This window comes from Anomaloglossus baeobatrachus, chromosome 5 (assembly GCF_048569485.1).
Source record: "Anomaloglossus baeobatrachus isolate aAnoBae1 chromosome 5, aAnoBae1.hap1, whole genome shotgun sequence".
Lineage (NCBI taxonomy): Eukaryota > Metazoa > Chordata > Amphibia > Anura > Aromobatidae > Anomaloglossus > Anomaloglossus baeobatrachus.
In genome coordinates, this window is record NC_134357.1 from 361,249,495 (window position 1) to 361,274,159 (window position 24,665).

The 24,665-nt window shown below is 48.1% G+C and overlaps 1 protein-coding gene across 3 annotated transcripts in view; it reads right to left on the minus strand.

The window, feature by feature from the left end:
* The window catches only part of NCOA6 (nuclear receptor coactivator 6), a 96,857-nt gene that overhangs the window by 42,601 nt on the left and 29,591 nt on the right, over nucleotides 1-24,665 (minus strand). For all 3 annotated transcript variants that reach the window (XM_075349950.1, XM_075349948.1, XM_075349949.1), the window contains 4 exons: nucleotides 15,875-16,030; nucleotides 5,780-5,902; nucleotides 5,234-5,365; nucleotides 4,081-4,878 (listed from right to left, as the gene is read on the minus strand). In XM_075349950.1, the coding sequence (XP_075206065.1) occupies nucleotides 4,081-4,878; nucleotides 5,234-5,365; nucleotides 5,780-5,902; nucleotides 15,875-16,030 (1,209 nt within the window). The remainder of the gene's footprint in view (nucleotides 1-4,080; nucleotides 4,879-5,233; nucleotides 5,366-5,779; nucleotides 5,903-15,874; nucleotides 16,031-24,665) is intronic.

Genomic DNA, 24,665 nt, shown 5'->3' on the forward strand with positions numbered 1-24,665 from the left:
GTTTGACAATGGGGATGGTGTGTTCAGGGTGATGAGCTGTGTTGCTTTTACACCAAACATGTCGTTTGGCATTGTGCCCGAAAAGTTCGATTTTTGGTTTCATCTGTCCAGAGCACCTTCTTCCACATGTTTGGTGTGTCTCCAAGGTGGCTTGTGGCAAACTTTAAACAACACTTTTTATGGATATCTTTGAGAAATGGCTTTCTTCTTGCCACTCTTCCATAAAGGCCAGATTTGTGCAGTGTACGACTGATTGTTGTCCTATGGACAGACTCTCCCACCTCAGCTGTAGATCTCTGCAGTTCATCCAGAGTGATCATGGGCCTCTTGGCTGCATCTGATCAGTCTTCTCCTTGTTTGAGATGAAATTTTTGAGGGACGGCTGGGTCTTGGTAGATTTGCAGTGGTATGATACTCCTTCCATTTCAATATGATCGCTTGCACAGTGCTTCTTGGGATGTTTAAAGTTTTGGAAACCTTTTTGTAACCAAATTTAGCTTTAAACTTTTCAACAACAGTATCACGGACCTGCCTGTTGTGTTCCTTGGTCTTTTTGATGCTCTCTGCGCTTTAAACAGATCACTGAGACTATCACAGAGAAGGTGAATTTATACGGAGACTAGATTACACACTGGTGGCTTATATTTATCATCATCAGTCATTTAGGACAACATTGGATCATTCAGAGTTCCTCAATGAACTTCTGGAGTGAGTTTGCTGCACTGAAAGTAAAGGAGATGAATAATATTGCACGCCCCAATTTTCAGTTATTTTTTACAAAAGTTTAAAATAAGCAATACATTTCATTCAACTTCACAATTGTGTCCCACTTGTTGCTGATTCTTCACCATAACATTAAAATTTATATCTTTATGTTTGAAGCCTGAAATGTGGGAGGAAGTTGAAAAATTCAAGGGGGCTGAATACTTTCGTAAGGCACTGTATATCGTAGATTTAAGTGGAAACACTGATGTAAGTGCTAAGCACAGAGCACAAGATAAAAGTGAACTGATCCAAAATGTTCTGAATTCAACATTGTCACCAAATTGCATTCAACTAAACCGACAAAAACATAAGTTCCCACTCAGGGGTCCGTCATCAGTTAACGGATATAGAGAGGGCTTCCACATTACTGGTAGCACAAATGCTCTGTGAAAACTCCATGGCTCTACCCCTAAAAAAAGAAATCCAGCAAAATCTGACTTGCAAAATCCAAATGCCCCCCTCCCTTCTGAGCTCCTCAATATGCCTAAACCACAGTTAGCATCCACATGTTTAGCATTGCTATAGTGAAGAGAGCCTGCTTAATTTACGGGGTGCAGGTCTCCAGAAGCACGAGCAGGGCACAATGTACAGGCACTACAATGGCTTATTTGCAATTGTTAATTCTGCAACATTCATTGCGTTTGACCATGGAGGTTTTCCAGAGACTAAATTGTCACTACACCCATAGATGAATTCCCAGAAGGGTGTAATTTCCAAAATGTGGTCACTTGCGGGGATTTCTGTTGTTCTGGCACTTAGGGGGTCTGCAAATGGAGTCCACAACCTGCTCTAGGAAAATCTGGGCTCCAAAAATGAAATAGAGCTCCTTCCCTCCCACGCCCTGTGGTGCAGCCAAACAGTACTCTACAGTCAGATGTGGGGTATTGCCACATTCAAGAGAAATTGTGTAACATATGGGGCCAGGATTACCTATTCCCCTTGTGAAAAGTGGAGATCAGGGGTTAACACAACATTTTAGTGGGAAAAATGTAATTATTTTTTCTTCATCGCCCAATGGTATAAAAGTTTGTGATACAATTGTAGGGTCAATATGCTCACTGCATCCCTGGGTAAATTAATTGAGGGGTGACTTTTGTAAAATGGGGTCACTTGTGGGGGGGGGATGTTTCTGCTGTTCTGGCACCTTGGGGGTTCAGGCAATGTGACATGGCACTCGCACCACCATTCCTACTAAATTTGAAGTCAAATATTGCACTCCTTCCGACCACATATGAGGTATTGGTGTACTTAGGAGAAATTGCACAACAAATTGTACTGTATTTTATCATGTTACCCTAGTGAATTTTTAACAAAATTGGGGTTAAATCAACTTTTGTGGTTAAAAATGTATTTTTTCATTTTCAACGGCTCAACGTTATTCTGTGAAGAACTTGGGGGTTCAAGGTGCCACCAAAAAGCTAGATGAATTCCCTCAGGGGTCTAGTTTCCAAAATGGGGTCATTTGTGGAGGAGTTCCACGGTTTAGACACATCAGGGGCTCTCCAAATGTGACATGGTGTCCGCTAACAATTACAGACAATTTTGCACTCTAAAATTCAAATGGCGCTCCTTCACTTCTCAGCCCAGCCTTGCACCGAAACAGTAGATTTTCACCCCAGAAGGGGTATCTGCTTACTCGAGTAATTGCATAACAAATTGTATGGTGCTTTTTCTCTTGTTACCCTTGTAAAAATGCAAAATTTGGGCCTGAAGTAACATTTTTGTGGAAAAAAGTAAAATTTTCATTTTTTTATTCCACGCTGCTTTAGTTCCTGTGAAGCACCTAAAGGGTTAATAAACTTCTTGTATGTGGTTTTGAGCAGGGGTACAGTTTTCAGAATAGTGTCACTTTTGGGTATTTTCTGTCACCTAGGCCTCTCAAAGTCACTTCAAATATGATGCGGTCCCTATAAAAAAAATGTTGCTGTAAAAATGAGAAATTGTTGATGAACTTTGAACCCTTCTAACTTCCAAACAAAAAAAAAATGATGTTTCAAAAATGGTGGTGATGTAAAGTAGAGATGTGGTCAGAACTGAAAAAAATGGCCTGGTCATGAAGGTGAAAACAAGCTGGGGGTTGAAGGGGTTAAACAGGATATTCTCAGACAGAAGTGGCCACTGAGCTTAGAGTGTCATAGATCACATCAGCAGGTTGCATCAGAGATCCAGAGAAACTGACAGCCACAGAAAGGTATAAAAGTGGACATCCTTTGGCCATATCCCATACTGATGACAGCTTCATGATGAACGCTTCATTCTGAACAATGCCCATCAGAGCCGGATGATGAATGCCACACAACTCCAGGCACATTTAGGAGAGGTGAGAGGCATCCAAGTCTTACATCAGACCATTCAAAACCATTTACATCAGTGTGGTCTGTGTCCTAGATGATCTGCAAGGGTACCTGACCACACTAGTCGGCACAGGTGTGAAAGTCTTGCCTGGGCCAGGGAGCATCTACACTGGATGACGGACCAAAGGGCCTCAGTGCTGTTCACTGATGAAAGTCTATTCACACTGAGCAGAAATGATGGGCTGCCAATGATGTTGGAGTCATCAGAGAGAGCACTATGCATTAGCCACTGTTTCCACCAAAGGAGCCTTTGGTGGTGGTGGTGGTGTTAAAGTGTGGGCAGGTGTGTCTTGTCAATACAGAACTGCCCTACATTTTGTGGATGGTACAGTGACAATCCCCTACTACTTGAATAACATCATTAATCCAGTCATTGTGCCTCTGCATGAACAACACTGGCCTAATTTCATCTTCATGAATGACAATGCTCCAGCTCATCGAGGTCACATCATTAGGGAATGGCTGTTGGAGACTGTGGTACCTCAAATGGAGTGGGATGCAGTTTCCCCCCAGACCTGAATCCATAGAAAACCTATGGGATCAGCTGAGTCTGCCGTGTAGAGGCTGCCTTCATGGAGAGGGATGCCTCAGCAGACAATAACTCAACTTGTGCACAGCATGAGAGGTCGTTGTCAGCTGTAATTGATGCTCAGGGACACATTACAAGTTATGGACACGTTGACATTTTTTGGGGCGGTATATCCATCATAAAATATCACTGTAGCAACAAAATGTTATGTTTTACTTAAATTTCAAATATCCCTAATTTTTTGTAAGTAGTGTGTTACTATACTTTTAACAACACAATACATGTGCAACTCATTTTTAAGTCTACTGTTAAGGAAAACAATAAGTATATTTACATAAACTATTACCCTTCTCTAAAAGACAAATATAAAGTTTCTCAACCGCTGTTCTCAGTCATTTTAAGAAATATATACACCATTAGGTCATCACGTACCTGTGTGAATATTTTGTGGACCCGGATTCTGCTGCATCATAAAGTTTCCTGCCGTGCTTCCCTGTGGTATCATACCACTGCGGCCTGGAGAGCTTACAGGCTGTTGCTGAAACCCTTGAGGCAATGAGCCGCCTTGTCCTGCCCGTGGTCCCATGGCCTGCTGCTGTGTTTGGTTCACTGTAGGGGAGGAGGCAGGAGAGCTTTGCTGAAAGGAGGAAGGAGATGAGGCAGGAGACTTGGAAAGATGTGGCTGCTGCAATGGAGTGAGAACCCGTGGAGGTGCTCCCTGCATTGGTTTCATTGGAGGTGAGCTGAACTGATTTGAATTGGCCATGGAAGGAAAATTAGAGTGAACCTGTGATGCCTGCTGGCTGCCAAATGGATATGGAGGTGGAGGGTGAGAAGGTGTTTGTCCTGTGGACAGTGATGGCCTTGGTGGAAACTGCTGTTGTTGCTGTAATGGACCTCCACCCAGACCAGATTTCTTCCACTGTTGGTTGGTGGTCACTGTCCCCATACTTGCTTGTGCTGGAGGAGGCTGCAGAGCTCCTGATGCTAGCTGATTCCAGCCTGGGGGCACAGGAACTTGTGCAGGTGTTGCAAAGGCAGGACGAAGGGCTTGGGATACTTGCTGATGTTGGGGCAGACGAGTCTGTTGCTGAAACTGTTGAAAGTTGCCTGGATTGACTGGCCGATTAGTAACAACATTCTGCATGGGGAGCATCTGGGGAGCCATGGAACCGGAGGGGTGACTCTGTGGCTGTGCATTTAAGCCAGGCACAAAGGGATCCATAATGTCTAATTAAAGAAATGGGATATAAGCACATAATAAATGGCACATTGACTGGTAAGAAAAAAAATACATTTACTTCCAAAAATATCCATCAACATATTAAATCAACATTTATACAATTACATATATGCCTATTTAAATCACACTTACTGATGTAGCTGCATGGGTTTTTATCATGGTATACAACGCAACTAAATGTACTGTAACCTCCCAATAAGTGTTGTCGACCCGTTCAGATCATACACAGTGGGGCCAGTGCAAACTCAAAATGCATAACTGCTCAAGACAATCAGATTGCTGAAAACTACTAGTTGATGTTCATTGGTCTTTGAACATTTTATATCATCTCCCCCATTTTACCTTGTTGTGAAGGAGGCCGAGGAGTCCTGGGCTGGAGTTCATTGCTTACACCGGCAGCCATCATAGCTGATGAAACATGGGGACCCTGGGCCATCATGGAGGCTGTTGCGGGGTTGCTCATCCTGACGAAACCTGAAATGGAACAGGCAAAGAAGAATTCACATTTTATAGGATGGTAAAAAAAAAATTCCGGTCTAAACACAATGTTGGTCAAACGACAAAAAACGTCAGCTCAATTGTTGGCTGATTGGTTATATCATAATTAATTATTGGCCCATATGAAACTACCCAGTCAGCACTAGTTTATGGCAGAAATCGGTCTTAATGCAAGTTAAAAGGAAACTCTATATGGGTGCTACATTTGTAGGTGTTGCCTTTTCGTACATAGAAGAGTCCCGTTTTGTGTGACTGCCACCAATGCAAAGCTGCATCTACTATATATCCAACACTAATAATAACTGACCAGCCGATGAGTCTTCTGGAGCAGGGTGTAAGAAAAGGATTCACCAAAGGCAAGTATTATTGATTTACTATAGCCAGACCTACCTGCTCTATTCTGCACTGCAAAGCTGGGGTCAATCCTCATTGTATTACTTGCTGCCACCGGCCCGTTCATCCTCACCTCTTGAGCAGGATTTTGGGGTAATACTAGGTTAATAGCCCCTTCTCCTGAAACCCAATAGAAATAATAAATCCATTTAATCAGACGGTTAAAGCACATGGAAATCTCATGCTGATATAACTGATAATTCTCAAACCAACTCGGTCAGATCATCACAACATCAAAACTGTTTTCCCCTGCAACTGGGGCTATGATAGCACTAGGTATTGGAAAAATAAATCATTCAGTGAAGTCAAAGAAAGGTATTTGGTGACCTGCTGGAGACAAGCTAAAGAAAGTGGTCCGACATGTACCATATTTTTCAGATTATAAGACGCACTTTTCCACCCAGAAATTTGGGAGGAAAGTGAGGGGTGCGTCTTATAATCTGAATGTAGCTTACCGGGGTGGTGGAGAGTGGTCACAAGAGGCTGGGGAAATGCTGCAGGGGCTCTGGCGGCTGGTGCGTCCGTCATCTGGTGCGGCGGCTGGTGCTGCTGTGCGGTGACTGCAGCCGCTGTGCAGTGTCTGCGGTGGCTGCTGCTGGGGAGACTGTGCAGTATCTGCAGCGATTGTGTGGGGTCTCTGGCCGCTGCAGTGGCTGTGCGGTGTCTCGGGTGGCTGCTGCTGAGGCGACTGTGCAGTGACTGCAGCGGCTGTGTGGTGTCTAGGGTGGCTGCTGCTGGGGCAACTGTGCAGTGTCTGCAGCGGTTGTGTGGGGTCTCTGGCGGCTGCAGTGGCTGTCCGGTGTCTCGGGTGGCTGCTGCTGAGGCGACTGTGCAGTGTCTGCAGCGGCTGTGTGGTGTCTAGGGTGGCTGCTGCTGGGGTGACTGTGCAGTGTCTGCAGCGGCTGTGTGGTGTCTCTGGCGGCTGCAGTGGCTGTGCAGTGTCTGCGTGTTGTCACCAGTGGCTGTTGTGCGGGGTCTTCGGTGGCTGGACTGGCACTGCTGTTCGGGCGGTGAGGACGTCAAATAATGCCGCCCGGAGTTGGCATGTGCGCAGACTCAGTTCTCGGTTCAAGATCTCATCTGCACACGCGCCGCCTCCGGCCCATTGATCTCCCGGCAGCGGACTTAAGGCCGCTTTACATGCTGCGATATCGGTACCGATATCGCTAGCGTGCATTCCCGCCCCCATCGGTTGTGCGACACGGGCAAATCGATGCCCGTGTTGCACAGCATCGGCCAGACCCGTCACACATACTTACCTTCTCTGCGACGTCGCTTTGACCGGCGAACCGCCTCCTTTCTAAGGGGGCGGTCTGTGCGGCGTCACAGCGACGTCACTGAGCGGCCGCCCAATAGAAGCGGAGGGGCGGAGATGAGCGGGACCTAACATCCCGCCCACCTTCTTCCTTCCGCATTGGGGCCGGCGGCAGGTAAGGAGAGGTTCCTCGTTCCTGCGGTGTCACACGGAGCGATGTGTGCTGCCGCAGGAGCGACGAACTAGTTCGTACCTGCAGCTCCAACGATATTCGAGAATGGACCTCCATGTCACCGATAAGCGATTTTGCACGTTTTTGCGACGATGCAAAATCGCTCATAGGTGTCACACGCAACGGCATCGCTAATGTGGCCGGATGTGCGTCACAAATTCCGTGACCCCAACGACTTCGCATTAGCAATGTCGTAGCGTGTAAAGCCCGCTTTAAGGAAAATAGCGTCCAAATATGGAGCGTGCGAAAATGAGATCTCGGCTTGTCGCACGAACCGACTACGAGTGCCATATCTTTGAAGATTCTGGATGTTCCTGCCTAACAGCACCCACAGCGAGCATCCAGGACACCTGCCACACCGCCCGCAGCATCACTCTGCTCCACCACCGCTTCCTGTGAGCCCGCTTCACCGCTGCTACCGCTCTCCACAACCCCAAGACCGATCGCATATTTATGCTTTTTAACTTTTTTTTTTCCTCTAAATTTGGGATGTGTCTTATAAAACGAAAAATACAGTAATAAACTGCACAGGTGATGATTCAAAGCCTGTGCAATGCAGTGTTGGTGGGCCTTTAGGACTGGAGTTGTGGATCTCTGCTTTAGATCACTGAAATCGATCTCAAACATCTGTGATAGTTTGCCAGGTGAGCCCAATTAAAGAAGAAGGGAATTTTGTTTACTTACCGTAAATTCCTTTTCTTCTAGCTCCTATTGGGAGACCCAGACAATTGGGTGTATAGCTTCTGCCTCCGGAGGCCACACAAAGTATTACACTGAAAAAGTGTAACCCCTCCCCTCTGCCTATACACCCTCCCGTGGATCACGGGCTCCTCAGTTTTGGTGCAAAAGCAGGAAGGAGGAAACTTATAAATTGGTCTGGGGTAAATTCAATCCGAAGGATGTTCGGAGAACTGAAACCATAACCAAAAGAACAATTCAACATGAACAACATGTGTACACAAAAGAACAACCAGCCCGAAGGGAACAGGGGTGGGTGCTGGGTCTCCCAATAGGAGCTAGAAGAAAAGGAATTTACGGTAAGTAAACAAAATTCCCTTCTTCTTTGTCGCTCCATTGGGAGACCCAAACAATTGGGACGTCCAAAAGCAGTCCCTGGGTGGGTAAAAGAATACCTCAATAAAAGAGAGCCGAAAACGACCCCTTCCTACAGGTGGGCAATCGCCGCCTGAAGGACTCGCCTACCTAGACTGGCATCTGCCGAAGCATAGGTATGCACTTGATAGTGTTTTGTGAAGGTGTGCAGACTAGACCAGGTAGCTGCCTGACACACCTGCTGAGCCGTAGCCCGGTGTCGCAATGCCCAGGACGCACCCACGGCTCTGGTAGAATGGGCTTTCAGCCCCGAAGGAAGAGGAAGCCCCGAAGAACGGTAGGCTTCAAGAATCGGTTCCTTGATCCACCGAGCCAAAGTTGACTTGGAAGCCTGCGAACCCTTACGCTGGCCAGCGACCAGGACAAAGTGCGCATCTGAACGGCGCAGGGGCGCCGTGCGAGACACGTAGAGCCGGAGTGCTCTCACTAGATCTAATGAATGCAAATCCTTTTCACACTGGTGAACTGGATGAGGGCAAAATGACGGTAAGGAGATATCCTGATTGAGATGAAAAGGAGATACCACCTTAGGGAGAAACTCCGGGACAGGACTCAGAACCACCTTATCCTGGTGAAAAACCAGGAAAGGGGATTTGCATGACAGCGCTGCAAGCTCCGACACTCTTCGGAGTGAGGTAATTGCCACAAGAAATGTCACCTTCTGCGAAAGACGTGATAAAGAGACATCCCTCAGCGGCTCGAAGGTGGTTTTTGAAGAGCCATTAGCACCCTGTTAAGGTCCCAGGGTTCCAGCGGACGCTTGTAGGGTGGAACTATGTGGCAAACTCCCTGCAGGAACGTGCGGACCTGCGGAAGCCTTGCCAGGCGCTTTTGAAAAAATACTGAGCGCGCCGATACTTGTCCCTTGAGAGAGCCGAGTGACAAACCCTTGTCCATTCCGGATTGAAGGAATGAAAGAAAAATGGGTAAGGCAAAAGGCCAGGGAGTAAAACCCTTATCAGAGCACCAGGACAAGAAGATCCGCCACGACCTGTAATAGATCTTGGCGGACGTTGGTTTCCTGGCCTGTCTCATAGTGGCAATGACATCCTGAGATAACCCCGACGACGCTAGGAGCCAGGACTCAATGGCCACACAGTCAGGTTGAGGGCCGCAGAATTCAGATGGAAAAACGGCCCTTGTGACAGCAGGTCTGTGCGGTCTGGAAGCGCCCACGGCTGACCCACCGTGAGATGCCACAGATCCGGGTACCACGACCGCCTCGGCCAATCTGGAGCGACGAGAATGGCGCGACGACCGTCGGATCTGATCTTGCGTAACACTCTGGGCAACATCGCCAGAGGAGGAAACACATAAGGGAGTCGAAACTGCGACCAATCCTGAACTAATGCGTCCACCGCCAGAGCTCTGTGATCTTGAGACCGTGCCATGAAGGCCGGGACCTTGTTGTTGTGCCGTGACGCCATGAGATCGACGTCCGGCGTTCCCCAGCGGCGACAGATCTCTCGAAACACGTCTGGGTGAAGAGACCATTCCCCCGCATCCATGCCCTGACGACTGAGAAAATCTGCTTCCCAGTTTTCTACGCCCGGGATGTGAACTGCGGAGATGGTGGAGGCTGTGGCTTCCGCCCACAGCAGAATCCGCCGGACTTCCTGGAAGGCTTGACGGCTGCGCGTGCCGCCCTGGTGGTTGATGTACGCGACCGCCGTGGCGTTGTCCGACTGTATGCGGATCTGCCTGCCCTCCAGCCACCGATGGAACGCCTTTAGGGCTAGATACACTGCCCTTATCTCCAGAACATTGATCTGAAGGGAAGACTCTATCGGAGTCCAGGTTCCCTGAGCCCTGTGGTGGAGAAAAACCGCTCCCCACCCTGACAGGCTCGCGTCCGTCATGACCACAGCCCAGGATGAGGGCAGGAAGGATTTTCCCTGCGATAGAGAAGTAGGAAGAAGCCACCACTGAAGAGAGGTTTTGGCTGCAAGGGAAAGAGAGACGTTCCTGTCGAGGGACGTCGACCTCCTGTCCCATTTGCGGAGAATGTCCCATTGGAGTGGGCGCAGATGGAACTGCGCGAAGGGCACTGCCTCCATTGCTGCCACCATCTTCCCCAGGAAGTGCATGAGGCGCCTCAAGGGGTGTGACTGACCCCGAAGAAGAGATTGCACCCCTGTCTGCAGCGAAAGCTGTTTGTCCAGCGGTAGCTTGACTACTGCTGAGTGAGTATGAAACTCCATCCCGAGGTAAGTCAGTGATTGGGTCGGTGTCAACTTGGACTTTGGGAAGTTGATGAGCCACCCGAACTGCTGGAGAGTCGCCAGAGCGACGGTCAGGCTGTGTTGACACGCCACCCGGGAGGGTGCCCTGACTAGGAGATCGTCTAAGTAAGGGATCACCGAGTGGCCCTGAGAGTGTAGGACCGCCACCACTGCTGCCATGACCTTGGTGAAGACCCGTGGGGCTGTCGCCAGGCCGAAAGGCAGTGCCACGAACTGAAGGTGTTCGTCCCCGATGGCGAAACGCAGGAAGCGTTGATGTTCGGGTGCGATCGGCACATGGAGATAAGCATCCTTGATGTCGATTGATGCTAGGAAGTCTCCTTGTGACATCGAAGCGATGACCGAGCGGAGAGATTCCATCCGAAACCTTCTGGTGATCACATGCCTGTTGAGCAGTTTGAGGTCCAGAACGGGACGGAATGATCCGTCCTTCTTTGGCACCACGAACAAGTTGGAGTGGAAGCCGTGACCATGTTCCTGAGGGGGAACGGGAATCACCACTCCTTCTGTCTTCAGAACGCCCACAGCCTGAAAAAGTGTGCCGGCCCGAGATGGGGGCGGAGATGTTCTGAAGAAACGAGTCGGAGGACGAGAGCTGAACTCTATCCTGTAACCGTGAGACAGAATGTCTCTCACCCATCGGTCTTGGACATGTGGCCACCAGGCGTCGCAAAAGCGGGAGAGCCTGCCACCGACCGAGGATGCGGTTCGGGGAGGCCGAAAGTCATGAGGAGGCCGCCTTGGAGGCAGTGCCTCCGGCGGTTTTTTGGGGGCGTGACTTAGACCGCCACGCATAGGAGTTCCTCTGGCCTTTCTCTGGCCTGTTGGACGAAGAGGATTGGGACTTGGCTGAGGGCCGAAAGGACCGAAACCTCGGTTGTATTTTCCGTTGCTGAGGTCTCTTCGGTTTGGACTGGGGTAAGGACGAGTCCTTTCCCTTGGATTCCTTAATAATTTCATCCAATCGTTCGCCAAACAATCGGTCGCCAGAAAACGGCAAACCGGTTAAGAACTTCTTGGAAGCAGAGTCTGCCTTCCATTCGCGTAGCCACATGGCCCTGCGGACTGCCACCGAATTAGCGGATGCTACCGCTGTACGGCTAGCAGAGTCCAGGACGGCGTTCATGGCGTAGGACGAAAAAGCCGACGCCTGAGAAGTCAAAGACGCAACTTGCGGAGCAGAGGTACGTGTGACCGCATTAATCTCAGACAGACAAGCTGAGATAGCTTGGAGTGCCCACACGGCTGCAAAGGCCGGGGCAAAAGACGCGCCTGTGGCTTCATAGATGGATTTCACTAGGAGCTCTATCTGCCTGTCAGTGGCATCCTTGAGCGATGAGCCATCTGCAACTGATACTACAGATCTAGCCGCCAGTCTAGAGACTGGAGGATCCACCTTGGGACATTGAGCCCAACCCTTAACTACGTCAGAGGGGAAGGGGTAACGTGTGTCATTAAGGCGCTTAGTAAAGCGCTTGTCCGGAAATGCTCTGTGCTTCTGGACAGCATCTCTGAAGTTAGAGTGATCGAAAAATGCACTCCGTGTACGTTTGGGAAAGCTAAACTGGTGTTTCTCCTGCTGCGAAGCCGACTCCTCTATAGGTGGAGGTGGGGGAGAAAGATCTAGCACCTGGTTGATGGACGATATAAGATCATTTACTAAGGCATCCCCCTCAGGTGTATCAAAATTGAGGGCAACGTCAGGGTCAGAGCCCTGAGCTGCGACGTCCACCTCGTCCTCCAGAGAGTCCTCAAGCTGAGACCCCGAGCAGCGTGAGGAAGTCGGGGAAGATTCCCAGCGAGCCAACTTAGCCGGTCTGGGACTGTGGTCCGTGCAGGAGTCCTCCACGTGAGACCTAGGGGCCACCCCGTGAGCACGCTGCGGCGCAGACCGAGAGGGGCCTGGAGGCGATGATCCAACAGTGCCCGGGGCCTGTGTAAGGACCGGTCTGGACTGCAAGGCTTCTAGTAGCTTGGCAGACCATTTGTCCATAGACTGAGCCATGGATTGTGAAAGCGACTCAGAGAGTTTCTCAGCAAAAACTGCAAACTCTGTCCCTGCCGCCTGGACAGTGGAAGCAGGAGGGTCTGCCTGAGCCGAGGGGCCCACTAGTGACCGAGGCTCCGGCTGAGCAAGTGCAACAGGGGTCGAGCATTGCTCACAGTGAGGGTAGGTGGAACCCGCAGGTAACATAGCCCCACAAGAGGTACAGGTTGCAAAAAAACCCTTTGCCTTAGCGCCCTTGCTCCTTGTGGACGACATGCTGTTGTCTCCTAGGAGAGTGATCACTGAGGGTATATAGCCAAAAGTAAACAACCCGGCCGAACAGAGAAAATATATACATATATATATACCAGATTCCCTGCCTTAGGTCTCCCAGAGCTGCAGAGCTCGTTCCTGAAAATCCTCCACCGGCAGAATGTGTGTAAAAATGGCTGCCGGAGCTCTCAGGGGAGGAGAGAGCCGTGGGCGGCGACTAGTAAAGTGCGGGAATCTGGGGCCCCACAGTGATCAGTGAGGGGGGGGGGGAAACAAAGTATGCTCCAGCCCTCACTGCCGACGTCAGGTCGACCGTCTCGCCCTTACCCCTGACTGGCAGGCCCGGGGGCGGGAGTTATGGTACTAGGCCGCAATGAAGCCGGGGACTAAATTTAATACCGCGGCCGACAAACAGGCTTGGTCGGCGCGGAAGTCCCGGTCTTCACAAACCAGCAGCTGCTGCAGCGTCTGTGAAACAAGCGCTCCATGCACAGTCCCCATGGGGACACCGAGTACTTTTAGATGCAGGGCCCTGTCCCTGAGGATACATAGACTCCTGTCCGGCAGATTCCCACAGGGGCTGCGGAGGGAGCCCGGTCCCAGTAAATGGATGACCGGTCAGGATCCCACTTCTCCCAGAGCCTCTAAGGGATGGTGAAGGAAAACGGCATGTGGCTCCAGCCTCTGTACCCGCAATGGGTACCTCAACCTTAACAGCACCGCCGACGTAGTGGGGTGAGAAGGGAGCATGCCGGGGGCCCTGTGGGGGCCCTCTTTTCTTCCAACCGATAAAATCAGCAGCTGCTGCTGACTAAAATGGGAATGCATGAGTGGATGTGTGCCTCCTTCCACACAAAGCATAAAACTGAGGAGCCCGTGATCCACGGGAGGGTGTATAGGCAGAGGGGAGGGGTTACACTTTTTCAGTGTAATACTTTGTGTGGCCTCCGGAGGCAGAAGCTATACACCCAATTGTCTGGGTCTCCCAATGGAGCGACAAAGAAAAATTACTTAAGGACTTTACTTAATTAATAAAAAATTACTTTATTATGTAGGCCACAGGTTTCAAACAAAACGGGAAAGAAAACAGATCTATCGGCTCCTAAAAAGCATCAGATAGTGCTTTGGACAAGGTATGAAAACATTACATATTTCATGAAAACCTAAAAGGAATCGGTCAGCAGGTTTTTGCTAGCTCATCTGATAGTAGCATGATGAAGGCAAAGAGACCCTGAATTCAACAATGTATCACTTAGTTTACTGAGTGCAGTGACGTTGACTACAGAGTTTTTAGATTTAGCTATGCATCAGAGCTGAGGAATCTGCCCTTGCCCACACCAGTCTCTACATGTACAATTCTATAGACAGTGCCGGACTAGCTAAATGCTTATGGACCTAGCCCAGCATTAATAAATCTTTTGAAGCTAAAACAAACATTGCAGGTAAACAACTGCACACTGTGACAAAAGATACGTTATTGAAATCTCTGTGTTAATACCTACTGCATGCTGTCATCACATTACATAGCAGAAACCTGCTAACAGACTCCCTTTAAGCATGATCATCGTACTATGAAGACATTTGTGGCAGATACACAGCATAAATAGGTTTGTGTAGATAAAGGCATAATGAGGAAGGTTTCTGCCAAACAAATTCATCGGATTAAAAGAGCAGCTGCTAAAATATCAATACAAAGCATAAAACAGGTATTTGAAGCTACTGGTGCCCCTGGAGTACCACAAACCTCAAGGTGCAAGATTAGTTGTGAGGAAACAATGGCAGTGGGATCAGACACATATGAAGACTAATTTTACAAATTCTTTATTGATGAGTGCTGTGCAACCCTGGATGGTCCAGATGGATGGAGTAGTGGTTGGTTGGTGGATGGCTACTATGTCCCAACAAGGCTGCGATGTCAGCAAGGAGGTGGAGGAGTCATGTTTTATGCCAGAATCATGGGGAAAGAGCTGGAAGGCCCCTTCAGGGTCCTTGAAGGTGCAAAAATGACCACGGCAAAGAATATAGTTTGATTTATACGCTAACTATTATTGATTTTAATATGGTATTGACCCATTTGCATTGACCATTTAGGAAAATCAGGGAAAAATAGCAATTGCATAATAATTTGGAACACAGTGGAGTATGAATAAGGACAGAACTATATCTGAAACATGTCATTTTTGTCTTGATGCAATAATTTTAATGTACCTGGACCTTTAAAGATATAATAATACATAAGTGAACTTTTATATCCAAACAGCAAAGGGATACCTTAGTTTGCTTATTCCACAGATTTTATGGACCTGGAAGACTGATGTCTTTAGGCACATCCTAGTCCTGTAAGGAGTTGGATGTTTAGAGGGGTTGTCCACTACTGAAGACAACCCCTTCTCAAACCCCATATTTTACCCAGTAAAACACCACCACGTATACTCACTTTCGATACCGGCACTGTTCCAATGGCATGGGCACTGGCTCACTCAGGGATTGCATAACATAATAATGTCAAGTAATCGCTGCAGCCAATCAGTACTGGCTTCACTCTCCCTTGCTACGTAAGTAATTGACAACTAGAGGAAGAAAGAGCTGCGACTGCTCAATGACTTCCTCTGGATGTCAAATTTATCTGAGGGACGGGAGAGTGAAGCCAGCGCTGACTGGCCACAGAGATTGTGTGACAAAATGTAACTCGATCCCCGGGAGAGCCAGAGCCGATATGCTGGAACAGCGCTGGCACCAAAGGCGCATATACTGTAAGTCTTATTACTTTACGGGAGGGAAAACAAAGGGATTGAGAAAGAGGTTGTCAAGAGTAGTGTACTACCACTCTAATGGAATGACAATAACCCTTCAAAAGACTATACCTTTAATCTGCAAAAAAACTGAAATGACAATTCTTCCTAGCAAAATGAAACTAATGCACAGAAGCAAGTTGGTACATTGTACTGGCAATTATAGAAACTGATAGAACCGCATGTCAACACTATACCTTCAATTTGGACGGACAGAATTCCTAGATCTCGCAGCTGCTGGTTATTGCCTTGAGCAAGGAGGCGCAGACGCTCAGCAGCTTCTCTGGGGATGTTAAATGTGACCCGGACACTATTCCATGGCTCCACCTTTCTAAGCTTCAGCTGGTTGGACTCTACATAGTAAATACAGTAAAACAACTTACATGGTACATCTATTACTATCCAGCAATAAAAAGAACAGAGCTGTAAAAATGTTTATACTAAGAGAAAGCGCACATTACAAGATGTAGCAAATGTAAATCCATACAATACCAGCTATCACATATTAAAATAAAAAAAGGAACAAATTTCATTTTCACGATCAGCTGTTTCACTATAAATAATACTGGAGCGGTTAGTTTTAACATGCTCAATTCTTGCTGCTAATGATCCATTCACCCCTTCATGTTGGAGTCAATTTATCATATTTTTCGGACCGCAACGGACTATAAAACACACACACAGATTTTAGAGGCAGAAAATAGGAAAAAAAATGTAGTCATGACGATCTGCTGCTGACATTGCTATGGGGGTAATGTCCCCCAATTCTGTACTAATGTCCGCCATCTTTGGCACCTTCCAGGTATATATATTTCCCCATCCTGGTGTAAATGATCCACATCCTGGGCCCATCCCGATATATACGGGGGGGAAAATAAGTAAGTATTTGATATACTGTCGATTTTGCAAAATCGACAAAACAAAATCTTGCAAGTTTTGAAAAATCGACAATCTCCTACAAAAAATGGAGAGGTCTGGAATTTTTATCGTAGGTACAATTCAACAGTGACCGAGACTAATTAAAAAATAAAATCACAATGTATACTTTTTTAAATAATAAATTTGCATTTTATTGCATGAAAAGAGTATTTGATCACCTATCAACCAACACGAATTCTGGCTCTCACAGACGTGTTATTTTTTCTTTTAGAAACGCTCCTATTCTGCACTCATTACCTGTATTAATTGCACCTGTTTGAACTTGTCATCTGTATAAAAGACACCTGTCCACAACCTCAAGCACACTAAGGATGACTTACTGACTTAGAATGACTGAGAAAGGTCGGGAATGAGCCCAGAATTACACGGGAGGAACTGGTCAATGACCTGATGAGAGCTGGGACCACGGTCTCAAAGATTACCAATAGTAACACACTACACAGTCATGGATTAAAATCCTGCAGGGCACGCAAGGTCCTCCTGCTCACACCAGCACATGTCCAGACCCATTTGAAGTTCACCAATGACAATCTGGACGATCCAGGGAAGACATGGGAGAAGGGCATGTGGTTAGATGAGACCAAAATAGAACTGTTTGGTATCAATTCTACTCGCTGTGTTTGGAGGAAGAAGGATGAGTACAACCTCAAGAACACCGTCCCAACCAAGAAGCATGGGGTTGGAAACGTACTTTCGGGGGTGCTTTTCTGCAAAGGTGACAGGAAGACTGGACCCTACTGAAGGGAGGATGAGCATTGAACGTGGGTCATGGCTGGGTCTTCCAGCAAGACAATGACCCAAAACACATAGCCAGGGCAACTAAGGAATGGCTCCGTAAGAAGCATTCAAAGAACTGGTGTGGCCTAGCCAGTCGCCAGTCCTGAACCCAATAGAAAATCTTTGGAGGGAGCTGAAACTCAATGTTGCCCAGTGACAGCCCTGAAAGATCTGGAGAAGATCTGAATGAAGGAGCGGGTGAAAATCCCTGCTGCAGCATGTGCAAACTTGGTCAAGAACTACAGGAAAGGACCGACCTCTGTAAGCAAAAGGTACCAAATATTAAGTTCTGTTTTTCTATTATATCAAATACTTATTTCATGCAATAAAATGCAAATGAATTATTTAAAAAATCATATAAATGTGATTTTCTGTATTTTTTTTGTATTCTGTCTGTCACAGTTGAACTGTAACTATGATAAAAATTACAGACTTCTCCATTGTTTGTAAATGGAACACTTGCAAAATCGGCAGTGGATCAAATAAGTATTTTCCCCACTGTATATGATCCCCCATCCCTGGCCCATTCTATACACAGTTGAAACCAGAAGTTTACATGCACTATCTATAAAGACACATCTGCATGTTTTCCTCACTATCTGACATGAAATCAGAATAAACCTTTCCCTTTTTAGGTCATTTAGGAGCTAAAATTATTTCTATTTGACAAATACCAGAATAATGAGAGAGAGAGAAAGTTTACACACATTTCATTAGTATTTGGTGCCGTTGCCCCTAAACTGTATGACTTGGGTGAAATGTTTTGGATTTCCTTCCACAAGCTTCTCACAATGGTTGGTAGGAATTTGGTCCCATTCTTCCTGACAGAACTGGTGTAACTAAGCCATGTTTGTAGGTCGCCTTGCTCGCACTGGCCTTTTCAGCTTTGCCCATAAATTTTCAAAAAAAATTGAGATCAGGGCTTTATGATGGCCACTCCAAAACATTGACTTTGTTATCCTTAAGCCTCTTTGTAACCAATTTGGCAATATGCTTCGGCTATTTCAGCCCAAGCTTTATTCCTGGCTGATGTCTTGAGATGTTGATTCAGTATTGACACAATCCTCTTTCCTCATGATGCCATTTATTTTGTGACGTTACCAGTCCCTCCTGCAGCAAAACAAAAACCCCACAACATGATGCTTTTACCCCTGTGTTTCACAGTTGGAATGGTGTTCTTAGGCTTCAAATCTTCTCCCTTTTTCCCAAATGTAACGATGGTCATTATGGCCAAACAGTTCAATTTTATTTTCATCAGACCACAGAACAGGTCTCCAAAAAATTAAGGTTTTTGTTCCTGTGTGCATATGCAAACATTAATCTGGCTTTTTTATGGTTTTTTTTGGAGTAATAGCTTCTTCCTGGCAGAGTGGCTTTTCAGCCCATGTTGATATAGTACTCGTTTCACTGTGGATAATGACATAATCTTACCAGCTTCCACCAGCATCTTCAGAAGGTCTTTTGCTTTTGTCCTTGATATGCACATGTCTGACCAAAGCATGTTCATTTCTGGTACACAGAACCAGTCTACTTCCTGAGCGGTATGATGGCTAGACATTCCCATCTTGTTTGTACTTGCGTAGAATTGTTTGTACAGATGAACGAATCACCTTCAGATATCTGGAAATTGCACTCAAGGATTAAGCAGACTTGTGCAAGTCTTGACTGATATCTTTTGACTTTCCTATGATGCTGCACAAAGAAGCAGTGTGTTTCTGGTGTGCATTATAATACATCCACAGGTGTGTCTCTAATTAACTCAGAGATTGCTAATAAACCTATAAGAAGCTTCCAAAGACATGACATCCTCATATGGACTGTCCAATATTGTTTAAAGGCCTAGTACTCTTAGTGTTTGTAAACTTTTGACTTTGCAGAATTAATAAAAATGCCTTAAAACATTCTCTCTCTCTCATTATTCTGGCATTTGGCAAATATAAATAATTTTGGTTCCTAATTGACCTAAACCGGGAAAGGTTTATTCTAATTTCATGTCAGATAGTGAGAAAAAAAATGCATGTGTGTCTTTTTAAATAGTGTATGTAAATTTCTTGTTTCAACTTTATGTCTATCCTGGTATATATGATCCGCATCCTGGTATTTATGCCCCTAATCCTAGTATATATGTCCCCCATCATGGGCCCATCCTGGAATAATGTTCCCCATTCTGGTATACATTCCCCCCCCCATCATAGACCCATCCTGGTATATATGCCTCCTGTTATGCTGCACACACACAAAAAAAAAAAAAGAAAATATTCTACTCACCTTCCATCCACTACCCCAGTGCACACGGTGTCCTCTTCTGATGCCGGCAACTGACCTTTGTGTCTAAGCAACAGGCAGTGCATGACGTCACTGCATGCGCGCCTAGTTAAACACCGACATCATCTGCCAGCTAATCCAAAATGAATATTCACTGCTCCCCACACCTGCAATAGCAGACACACATGATCGCCCTAGTCGCTGCATTATGCTGGGAGCTGGAGAGATCAGTGTGTTTGCTATTAAAGAAATTGAATATTCACTGTCCCCCACACCCATAATACCGTCCTCCTCTTGGCACCAGCCTCAGTGCAGAGTGGGATTATGGACGTGGTAAGCAAAAAATATTGATTTTCTTTAATACTGGCATACGTGTTGGCCGCAGTCGCCGGCATCCTGCAGTGGTAACCCTGTTCCTACCTCCCGTGACCCCCCCATATAGTCCAGATGTGTCTGGCTCTCTAAGACGCACCCCCACTTTACTCCCAAATTTGGGACACACGGTAAGTTTTTGCTCATTCATTTTTTTTTTGCCATCTCTTCTTCCTTGAGCCATACATATTTAATTATTTTATTTTTTAATGCCAACGTAGCTATATGAGAAGTTGTTTTTAACAGGATGATTTTCAGTTTATTAAACCATTTACTTCAGCATGTACTGTACTGAAAAAGAAGGGAATTTTGTTTACTTACCGTAAATTCCTTTTCTTCTAGCTCCTATTGGGAGACCCAGACAATTGGGTGTATAGCTTCTGCCTCCGGAGGCCACACAAAGTATTACACTTTAAAAAGTGTAACCCCTCCCCTCTGCCTATACACCCTCCCGTGCATCACGGGCTCCTCAGTTTTGGTGCAAAAGCAGGAAGGAGGAAACTTATAAATTGGTCTAAGGAAAATTCAATCCGAAGGATGTTCGGAGAACTAAAACCATGAACCAAAAGAACAATTCAACATGAACAACATGTGTACACAAAAGAACAACAGCCCGAAGGGAACAGGGGCGGGTGCTGGGTCTCCCAATAGGAGCTAGAAGAAAAGGAATTTACGGTAAGTAAACAAAATTCCCTTCTTCTTTGTCGCTCCATTGGGAGACCCAGACAATTGGGACGTCCAAAAGCAGTCCCTGGGTGGGTAAAAGAATACCTCGATAAAAAGAGCCGAAAAACGGCCCCCTCTTACAGGTGGGCGACCGCCGCCTGAAGGACTCGCCTACCTAGGCTGGCATCTGCCGAAGCATAGGCATGCACCTGATAGTGTTTTGTAAAAGTGTGCAGACTCGACCAGGTAGCCGCCTGACACACCTGCTGAGCTGTAGCCTGGTGCCGCAATGCCCAGGATGCACCCACGGCTCTGGTAGAATGGGCCTTCAGCCCTGAAGGAATCGGAAGACCAGACGAACGGTAGGCTTCAAGAATCGGTTCCTTGATCCACCGAGCCAAGGTTGACTTGGAAGCCTGCGACCCCTTACGCTGGCCAGCGACAAGGACAAAGAGCGCATCCAAACGGCGCAGGGGCGCCGTGCGAGAAATGTAGAGCCGGAGTGCTCTCACGAGATCTAACAAGTGCAAATCCTTTTCACATTGGTGAACTGGATGAGGGCAAAATGAAGGTAAGGAGATATCCTGATTGAGATGAAAAGGGGATACCACCTTAGGGAGAAATTCCGGGACCGGACGCAGAACCACCTTATCCTGGTGAAACACCAGGAAGGGGGCTTTGCATGACAGCGCTGCTAGCTCAGACACTCTCCGAAGTGATGTGACTGCCACTAGGAAGGCCACCTTCTGCGAAAGGTGTGATGGAGAGACATCCCGCATCGGCTCGAAAGGTGGTTTCTGAAGAGCCGTTAGCACCCTGTTAAGATCCCAGGGTTCCAGCGGACGCTTGTAAGGTGGGACTATGTGGCAAACTCCCTGCAGGAACGTGCGGACGTGCGGACCTGCGGAAGCCTGCCTAGACGCTTTTGAAAAAACACGGAAAGCGCCGATGCTTGTCCCTTGAGAGAGCCGAGAGACAAACCCTTGTCCATTCCGGATTGAAGGAAAGAAAGAAAAGTGGGTAAGGCAAACGGCCAGGGGGTAAAACCCCGATCAGAGCACCAGGATAAGAAGATCCTCCAAGCCCTGTGATAGATCTTGGCGGACGTTGGTTTCCTGGCTTGTCTCATAGTGGCAATGACATCTTGAGATAACCCTGAGGACGCTAGGAGCCAGGACTCAATGGCCACACAGTCAGGTTGAGGGCCGCAGAATTCAGATGGAAAAATGGCCCTTGAGACAGCAAGTCTGGTCGGTCTGGGAGTGCCCACGGTTGACCCACCGTGAGGTGCCACAGATCCGGGTACCACGACCTCCTCGGCCAGTCTGGAGCGACGAGGATGGCGCGGCGGCAGTCGGACCTGATCTTGCGCAACACTCTGGGCAGCAGTGCCAGAGGAGGAAATACATAAGGCAGTCGAAACTGCGACCAATCCTGAACTAATGCGTCCGCCGCCAGAGCTTTGTGATCTTGAGACCGTGCCATGAATGCCGGGACTTTGTTGTTGTGCCGAGACGCCATGAGGTCGACGTCCGGCGTTCCCCAGCGGCAACAGATCTCTTGAAACACGTCCGGGTGAAGAGACCATTCCCCTGCGTCCATGCCCTGGCGACTGAGAAAGTCTGCTTCCCAGTTTTCTACGCCCGGGATGTGAACTGCGGAGATGGTGGAGGCTGTGGCTTCCGCCCACAGCAGAATCCGCCGAACTTCTTGGAAGGCCTGACGACTGCGTGTGCCGCCCTGGTGGTTGATGTACGCGACCGCCGTGGCGTTGTCCGACTGTATGCGGATCTGTCTGCCCTCCAGCCACCGATGGAACACCTTTAGGGCTAGATACACTGCCCTTATCTCCAGAACATTGATCTGAAGGGAGGACTCTATCGGAGTCCAGGTTCCCTGAGCCCTGTGGTGGAGGAAGACCGCTCCCCACCCTGACAGACTTGCGTCCGTCGTGACCACAGCCCAGGATGGGGGCAGCAATGATTTTCCCTTCGACAAGGAAGTGGGAAGAAGCCACCACTGAAGAGAGGTTTTGGCTGCCAGTGAAAGAGAGACGTTCCTGTCTAGGGACGTTGACCTCCTGTCCCATTTGCGGAGAATGTCCCATTGAAGTGGACGCAGATGAAACTGCGCAAAGGGAACTGCCTCCATTGCTGCCACCATCTTCCCTAGGAAGTGCATGAGGCGCCTCAAGTGGTGTGACTGGGTCCGAAGGAGAGAGTGCACCCCTGTCTGCAGCGAACGCCGTTTGTCCAGCGGAAGCTTCACTATCGCTGAGAGAGTATGAAACTCCATCCCGAGGTAAGTCAGTGATTGGGTCGGTCTCAATTTTGACTTTGGGAAATTGATAATCCACCCGAACCTCTGGAGAGTCTCCAGAGCAATGGTCAGGCTGCGTTGACATGCCACCCGGGAGGGTGCCTTGACTAGGAGATCGTCTAAGTAAGGGATTACCGAGTGGCCCTGACAGTGTAGGACCGCCACCACGGATGCCATGACCTTGGTGAAGACCCGTGGGGCTGTCGCCAGGCCGAAAGGCAGTGCCACAAACTGAAGGTGTTCGTCCCCGATGGCGAAACGCAGGAAGCGTTGATGCTCTGGTGCAATCGGCACATGGAGATAAGCATCCCTGATGTCGATTGAGGCTAGGAAGTCTCCTTGGGACATCGAGGCGATGACAGAACGGAGAGATTCCATCCGGAAACGTCTGGTTCTCACGTGTCTGTTGAGCAGTTTGAGGTCCAGAACGGGGCGGAATGATCCGTCCTTTTTTGGCACCACGAACAAGTTGGAGTAAAAACCGCGACCACGTTCTTGAATGGGAACGGGAATCACGACTCCTTCTGCCTTCAGAGTGTTCACCGCCTGAAAAAGTGCATCGGCTCGCTCGGGGGGCGGAGATGTTCTGAAGAAACGAGTCGGAGGACGAGAGCGGAGCTCTATCCTGTAACCGTGCGACAGAATGTCTCTCACCCATCGGTCTTGGACATGTGGCCACCAGGCGTCGCAAAAGCGGGAGAGCCTGCCACCGACCGAGGATGCGGTTTGGGGAGGCCGAAAGTCATGAGGAGGCCGCCTTGGAGGCGGTTCCTCCGGCGGTCTTTGGAGGACGTGACTTAGACCGCCATGCAGAAGAGTTCCTCTGGCCCTTCTCTGACCTGTTGGACGTGGATGATTGGGACCTGGCTGAGGGCCGAAAGGACCGAAACCTCGATTGAACTTTTCGTTGCTGAGGTCTGTTTGGTTTGGACTGGGGTAAGGACGAGTCCTTTCCCTTGGATTGTTTAATAATTTCATCCAATTGCTCGCCAAACAAACGGTCGCCAGAAAATGGCAAACCGGTTAAGAACTTCTTGGAAGCAGAGTCTGCCTTCCATTCGCGTAGCCACATGGCCCTGCGGACTGCCACCGAATTGGCGGACGCTACCGCTGTACGGCTCGCTGAGTCCAGGACGGCGTTCATGGCGTAGGACGAAAAGGCCGATGCCTGAGAAGTCAAAGACACAACTTGCGGAGCAGAGGTACGTGTGACTGCATTAATCTCAGACAGACAAGCTGAGATAGCTTGGAGTGCCCACACGGCTGCAAAGGCCGGAGCAAAAGACGCGCCTATGGCTTCATAGATTTCATCAGGAGCTCTATTTGCCTGTCAGTGGCATCCTTGAGCGATGAACCATCTGCCACTGATACTACGGATCTAGCCGCCAGTCTAGAGACTGGAGGATCCACCTTGGGACACTGAGCCCAACCCTTAACTACGTCAGAGGGGAAGGGATAACGTGTGTCATTAAGGCGCTTAGTAAAGCGCTTGTCCGGAAATGCTCTGTGCTTCTGGACAGCATCTCTGAAGTTAGAGTGATCGAAAAATGCACTCTGTGTACGTTTGGGAAACCTAAACTGGTGTTTCTCCTGCTGTGAAGCCGACTCCTCTATAGGTGGAGTTGGGGGAGAAAGATCTAGCACCTGGTT